An 8,014-nucleotide genomic window follows, 5' to 3' on the forward strand; every position below is an offset into this window, starting at 1 on the left:
GGTCAATTGAAAAATCAACCTCATCGGGATTCGTTCCTGCAACCTCCCGGCTTGTAGCATAGAGCCTCAAGTAACTACGCTACCGCGTGCTCCCTATAGAAAGATAATAAATAGCACAAGTATAACAGAGATGAAGAATATAGGAGAATAGAATTAGGCGCAAATTGAAAAGTAAAGTGAGGAGAAATAGTAAAGCTATAGTGATCATAAAGAAATACTTCGAAAGGATTGCAGAAATGAAAGGGGTGTATTCCAGATCAATCAGGTGTTAAATGGCGTCCAGTCTCGCACAACTATGTGGAGTAACATTAAATGTGTTGTTATTATTATTATTATTAATATGCTTACTTCATCGAGGTATTCGCAATCCACTGCAAACGTTTCATCCACTGGGAGCATAATTCGAACGCCATATGTTGCAGCCTGTCAGGAAGTTTCATATTCCGTACCACTTAATGAACTTCAATCAAATCTGGTGTGGACGGTCTAAAGCAAATGACATGCGAATTGTATTCCATTCAACACTCTGCACGCAAATGATCGCTGACGTTGACATGTCTCCAAAACCACTGGATTAAATGAAGCTCATGTCAAAAAATACATTTTACAAAAGAGATAACACGATTTGGAAAGGATGTAAGCGTACTAAGGAATGCAATACATATAATTATCAGTGGTGTTCTTTGGAATGAATTACATTTGCTTAAAACTGAAAATAATGAAGGACAAATTAGTGAAAGTCACCAGATAGACTTTAAGCATAAACTACGGAAGAGTCTGGGAATTCATGAAGATGTATATTTATCGCTCATGTGAACCGAACCAATGTTTGTTGGAAACCTCCTATGTTGAACTTCGATGAGGTCTTTCAGTCAGTTTATGGAATAAAAGGAAAAGTCCATTTACAACTTTGTGTAAACTGAAACGTTCTTTTGTTAGTGGCTCTGATTTAAGGTTATGTTTTCCTTGATTATGTATTATGCTATATCCCCTTTTCCTTCATTCCTGTCTACGTTACGTCATGGGGTTTCGTGACTTGGCAACCCAACCACCTTCCCTTTCCACCTCCCGGGCAGACTTCTTAGGTCCACACCTGCATACAAGCCTTCTCCTTTGATTTCGGAAGTCCTGCGGGAAGGACACTTAAAAGATTCTGTCTAGAATCGTTTTAACTTACGCCGATATGCGCGTGTCTAAATTCAATTTGCCTCGTTCATTGCAGCCTTCCTACATGATAGGAGCCTTCACCGAAATTGTTTTTAAAGTAAGCTTTTTGTGTACACGGCAAAGTGTGTTTTTGAGAGCGTGTTCTCGTCTTGCGGAGCATACACTCTGTTAGTGCCGTTTTGTTCACTCACGGTTTATACCGTTATTTTGTGTGTTTAAAAGAACGCGCCCTCTACTAGCCAAGTCTGTTTTCCTTTTGTGGCGCTGTACCGTCATATGTGGTATTTGTTAGTGATGACTGTTTCGTGGGAATTGCGTTTCGCGTGTTGCCCGCCGACCCCTTGAAATTGTCACTGCTTGCGTCTTTTGTGTACCTGCTCTCGTAAAGAGCTCCCTATTGCAAAAGAATGTTTGACCTTGTAGCTCTGTTTAATTGGCTACACGACCAGTGTTTTTACATAGATTAACACCCATCCCCTCTTAGTTTTCCCTTCACTTTGGCTACAACCGGTCCGGTTTTTATTATTGTTATATTCTTTATTTTTTTAGTATTAAATTGTGTCATTAAAAAGCGGTAGAGTAGTTGGTTGAGTCACTATGCTACAAGCCGGAAGGTCGCGGGTTCAAGTCCCGATGAGGTAATGGGATTTTCTTTAATTGAATTAATCCTTCCAGCCGCACTATGGCCCTGAGGTCGACTAAGCCTCTAACAGAAATCAGTGCCAGGAATATTCCTGGAATATTCTTGGGGACAAAGGGCGGCCGGAGCGTAGGGCTGACAACCTTGCCACCATCTATGAGCCGATTGTCTACAAAACGTGGGAACCTCAACATCTCACAACCCTATGGACCTCCACGGCCTGTTACTGGGACACGTTTACTTTTTTTATTACAAAATTGTAAGACAACACAAATGGAAAAGGAAAGACTGAGTAAACACGCGAACAAACTTAGATATAAGATGGTGTGACGCATTTGCGCTATGCATGACACCCCCTCCCCAGTCAGCTGTGACGTGACACTTTCGGAGTGTTGCCGTTGCCATGGTGATAGGCCAGTCAACATCCCGCCCCCTCCCGCGGTGATGTAACACAGGATGCCGCTGTTGCTACTCAGCAGTAAACAACTCCCGACAGCGTTGCTAGGCTATCGGCTTATATCCAATTGCTCCACAATCATCCTCACAATAGGCCAGAGGTGGCCGCATTACAAGGGACTTAGTCAACACTTGCTAACCTATACAATTTACGGAGTGAGTTTAGCGGCGCCTTTTCCTTCGTTTCTTCTTCTTGATAGTGGCAGACTGCGTTCCCGCTGCTGTGGGACGCGGTGACACGTCGTTTGGTGGAAGTGCTCTGTCGGCATCGCCAAACTCGAAGTGAGCCGAGCGGAGCCGAAGTGAGCCGAGTCTCAGCACGCTGGTTGCTAAGCAAAGCGAGTAAACAGCGGTTGCTAAGCAAAGCGGGTAAACAGTGGTTGCGAGAGACGACGGTAATAACAACGGTATCCATTACGTAACATGCAAACACGGCGTCAGACAACAGTCGTGCCTATTACGTGGCTGTTTTCTGTGTTGTCCGGAACGGGGCTAAATAAGGAGCAGCGAAGACTATTAAAGTCTGTTACGAGATACGGACGCGTGTGTGAGAATCAGTGATAGTTCGTGATAACCGAGTAAGAACCGCTGCAGTACAAGAGATCAGGGTGGTAAAATTATTTTTATGTGAATTCTGGCTTTGGCATACGCTTAGGCTAATATTGTGGATAGTAGCTATCCTTTCTACCGACTGAGCTCTCGGCTGTGAATGCAGTTATTTAGCAACGTTAGCCTAAACGGCCTGAACGCTGGAAATTGGTGGCAGCATAATACATCGTGACATCACTGCGGCCAAGTTGCCAGACAACGACATTGAGTTGCACGAGGTTGTAATTATCTATTTGTCGTGCTTTCCTGGTAAGCGGGTTAGAACTTTGTGAACGTTTATGAAGGTTTTGAACGGCTTTGGATCTGTTGTGTATTACTTTCAGAGGGGTGTATGAAGTGTTGTGGTGTGCTGTTAAATAACAGTTCAGTATTTATATAAGGGGTATTCGTCGAAACAGTTCTTTAAGAAGTTACATTACTGAGGGATTCTTTATTGCAATGGCTCGAAATGCTGAGAAGGCAATGACAACTTTAGCTCGATGGAGGGCAGCCCAAGTTAGTGATACAGGAAAAGAAAGAGAGAGGAGACCATATCTTGCATCCGACTGTCATGATTTGCCTAAAGCTGAGAAGTGGAGAATGCAGATTATTCGAGAAATAGCCAAGAAAGTGGCTCAGATTCAGAATGCTGGACTTGGTGAATTTAGGATCCGTGATTTGAATGATGAGATAAACAATCTTCTCCGTAAAAAGGGTCATTGGGAGACACAGATACGAGAACTTGGAGGCCCCGATTATGCTAAAGTGGGACTTCATATGTTGGATCATGTGGGCAAGGAAGTTCCTGGGAATCGAGGTTACAAATACTTTGGAGCAGCCAAAGATTTGCCAGGTGTTAGAGAGCTCTTGGAGCAGGAACCACCACAACATCCTAGAAAGACACGTGCCGAGCTCATGAAAGATATTGATGCTGACTATGGTTATCGAGACGACGACGATGGCATTCTGACACCACTTGAGCAAAATGATGAGAGGCAAGCAATAGGAAATGCGGTGGCTTGTTGGAAATTAAAGATGTCCCTTCATGGAGAAGCGGAAGGCTCGGGTCAGCCACAGGAAGAGAAGGAACCGCTAACGTAGAAGTACCGGCTTCCTGAGAAAGAGTGCATGTGCGACGAATGAGTGTGACACAACTGGATCTTCTGGGCAACTTAGCAGGCAACCGCTGGAGACGAGCTTTGTCTTAAGAGGGGAGCGGATGTAACGGACGAAGAATAGTCGCTGCAAGAAGAGTAGCCGAAACAACAGGAGACACTGCAAGCACAGCAACGGGGAAGGAAAAGGAACAGGGATGTACGGTTAGGCTTTTCGGGACGAACAACCTTTAGAAGGGAGCAGTGTGACGCATTTGCGCTATGCATGACATCCCCTCCCCGTCAGCTGTGACGTGGCACCTTCGGAGCGTTGCCATTGCCACGGTGATAGGCCAGTCAACACCCCGCCCCCTCCCGCGGTGACGTAACACGGGATGCTGCCGTTGTTACTCAGCAGTAAACAAATCCCGACAGCGTTGCTAGGCTATCGGCAAACACGGCGTGAGACAACAGTGGTGCCTATTACGCAACTGTTTTCTGTGTTGTCCGTAACGGGGCTAAATAAGGAGCAGCGAAGGCTATTCAAGAGTTAGTCACGAGTTAGCCAGAGAGTCAGTCACCAGTTTATTGCAGTCTAATAATTGTAATACTGCAGACAGAAGTAATTGTCAATCTGTAAATTGTGCGATTGTAAGAGCGAATGTGCAATAAAATCAGCTATATCCAATAAGGCGTGAAGTTATTTGTCGCTTTATACACCCAACACGTGACAATAGATAAAATCCCGGCCGATGTTGCAACTGGGTAAAATAAAAAAAAAAGTAAAGCTATCCCTGTAATAGGACATGGAGGTCCATAGGTTTGTGAGACGTTGAGGATCGTATATTTTCTAGACAATCAGCTCACAGATGGCGGTGAGGTTGTCAGCCTTACCCGCCGGCAGCCGTTCACCGCCCTGGAAGATTTCTGGCATTTGTTCCTCTTAGAGGCTGAGTCGACCCCAGGGTCATAGTGCGGCTGGAAGCCTTAAGTAAATTTAAATATCAAGTGATCTCATCGGAAATCGAGCCCGAGACCTTCCGACTTGTAGCATAGTGCCTCGACCAACTATGCTACCGCGTGCTACTGGGCATCAGTGAAATACAAATTTTTAACGGCACTCAATACACATGTATGCCTGGACAATTTTATTCTTGCTTTGCAGAATCAGTAACAGAGATACAAGACGTATAACATATAGTTTAATAGCCATTTTAGCGGCATACAGGCATTATCTCGGCAACTATGAGGCAAGTGGGTTTATTGCTCTCAGATAACGGATAAAGAGAACACCCTGTATTTGTAAGTATGGTTATATAGCATTGTCTTGCTAAAGATTACTTTGCCAGATGCGGTTGTCAGCTGCACGTTTCTGAGTCAAGGAATAAATGTGATAACAAATATACTTGGTATATCTTGCGGTAATATCAAGATATTTATTTCCGCCAAAGATGGCAAGAAACCTCAGTCCACAGAAACACTGTCGGGAGCACTGCTTGCATTGCTAATGCTCGTCCTTGTTAAAATCACAATATTCAAATTAGTTGCTTCACTTTCCAGAAAAAGAGAAGACACAGACACCCACACAAAATGACTACTGGTGAACTTTGTGGCCCAACTTCTTAATGACTAAAGCAGGGGTAGGAAAATTATGATTGGCGGTGATTCTCGAATATTTATTAATAATACGGCCATTTATAAAAACGATATTTACTGTCTCGTGACCTATACTGTACAGCAGAAGGATCTTGTAGACTGACAGGCTCAACAGTTTTGAACAATTTTCTGACGGATTCACATCTCCGCTTACCACAAGGCTTTTCATTGCCCTAATATTGTCATGTGTAGGGGTGACTATAGACAGGGTATTGCATTGGATGAATTGGATTTATTAACAACTTATACATTCAAAAATTGGGACTACATGCAATACAGCGCTATCGCTGATTCACGCACTTTACACTTCACCGTTACACAGGCACTAAGATTCTCAGTTTTCACTAGTCGTATCCTGACAACGGGTTAATAACCGTCTCACTGTGACTTCAAATCACATATAAAGTTTTCTTTGCACAGTCTGATTCATTTCTTGACACTTATTCTCGGTCACTTTCGACTGCCAAATCCAGAACTCGACCCAGTTCTTGACAACTCACTTAAACGAATTTTTGTCCTTTATTACAACTCAGCACGTACAAAGTAGAAAACAAAGCCTCTCTATTGTTGTTAAGGATTGATTACTGATACCTTGCCTAGCAATGGACGTCCTAAAGTTGCGCGTGTACGCTTCCGCAGGAATGTGTTTATCGAGTCGTTGCCTAGCAATGGGTCAATACGTCATAGTATTTAACAACTTGTGATTTAAGTCATTGGCTCGAATTTGCTTGTACTCAAGTACACTAAACTATAACTAAGCAGTGGGACTAAACATCTCCTGAAACCTTTTTTTTAATTCGCCTAGTGGGGGGTGGAGTCCAACTGAGTCCACTCGGCACGGCGGCCATTGATTGGCCTATTGTAGCCTTCCCCAGGAGATTATGATGATGGAGAATTTGGTGGAATGAAGATTGGCAGGGGAAACCGAAGTACTCAGAGAAACCCCGCCCCAGCGCCACTCCTGAAGCCTTTATTTCTCTTCCTTTCTCTCTCCCTCAGGAGCTTATTGAATTTTTCTCCCTCTTTATTTACTCTCTTATCTTGTTCTTTCTTCTGTCGTTTCTTTCCCCCCTACATGCATTAGTATCTTGCAGGCGGTAAGACTTAAATGTTTTCCAACTGTAGGCCTAAGGGACATGTTACTACTCAGGTAAATTCCAGGAGCACAGAACAGTACACTGAGAACAGGAAAAGAACAGTAAATATAATTCAAAAAAGAGTTTTCTTTAAATATTTTCTTCCCTTTCCGTTATGCCTTTAAGCAGACACCATTATTACAGGTAACTTGACATTAGTTTTAATCTGTAATCGAGAGAGGAGAGAAACATTTTAATATGAAAAATTTCTTTTTACTCCAGATAAAACAGAACTTAAAGTCTGTGGAACAAGAAAATGGGCTTTATGAGATCTTTCGGAGGTTTTTTGTCTAGGAATATAAGGTCGACTTGAATTTCTTGGAAAATTGGGTTTACAATGGACAGATATAGAAGAAAATTCAATTATTTTTTTTTATTTTAGTATATATTAACCATTCTAAATTTAACTGAAGACCGTTGACTTTTAAAATGAAATAGGCTGTGAGGCAGGAACCTTTTATGCGTTCCTTTCGCGAAGAACCACAAACATATCAGTTTATCGATACCACTGATACGAAACAGCTTTCACAACCCCGTTAGTAAAATAAACACTCACTAATACGGTTACAGTTAATCCGGATATCGGATAATCCGGATCGAAATATCAAAAATGAAAAATTCTCTTCACAGTTGAGTACATATTTTAAAAAACACATGCTGTTTAGGAAGGCAGATGAGCCACTTATGTGTTCAGACAATACTTGACCTTCAAACAAACACTATTACATTCAAAAGAAATTTGAATTTCTGCGTCTTCTATCGATGAATAAATACAGCGTCTCCTAATAGTTTTTAAAAGCTCTATAGTGATATTATTTATTTATTTTCATCAGCACTTCTTACATCATTAAATTTTCTATTTAAATATTTTCTAATTTTTTTTCTTTAGGGTTACCCTTTGCTTCACTAATCCAGATGACTTCCCCCCAGTTACTGCAAATTAGCGAGCGTTTTAATTTTTGTATGCCAAGTATGTATTCTTTCTCTCTATCCCACCTAAATCTCGATGTTTGGGAAGAAGAAGTCGTGTTTATGGTAAATTATGTTTGTTTCCATAAATCATATAGCTGTTAATTTCTTCAAAAGGCAAAATTTCCCACCAACGAGAAACTTTTTCCGTCTTCGTGGTGGAAGCAGTGTTTATATATTAGCGTAATGTGAAGCCAGTACAGATGTTCTGTGAGATTGGCTCTTTTTCCCGTCACATGGGAACTCAGTGCCTGCGAAGCCCAGTGGGACATTGTGAGCGTAAGAGCAGCTCAAGTCTCTGTGCGTCT

General features: G+C 42.3%; 1 protein-coding gene across 1 annotated transcript; it reads left to right on the plus strand.

Annotated features, from left to right (window-relative positions):
* Positions 1-3,310: 3,310 nt before the first annotated feature.
* Positions 3,311-3,952, plus strand: LOC111867360 (pre-mRNA-splicing factor ISY1 homolog). The gene has a single exon (XM_033752655.1). The coding sequence runs from the start codon at positions 3,311-3,313 to the stop codon at positions 3,950-3,952; it is 642 nt and encodes a 213-aa protein (XP_033608546.1).
* The last annotated feature ends 4,062 nt before the right edge of the window (positions 3,953-8,014 follow it).

This window comes from Cryptotermes secundus, unplaced genomic scaffold, assembly GCF_002891405.2.
Source record: "Cryptotermes secundus unplaced genomic scaffold, Csec_1.0 scaffold227, whole genome shotgun sequence".
In the NCBI taxonomy this organism is placed as follows: domain Eukaryota; kingdom Metazoa; phylum Arthropoda; class Insecta; order Blattodea; family Kalotermitidae; genus Cryptotermes; species Cryptotermes secundus.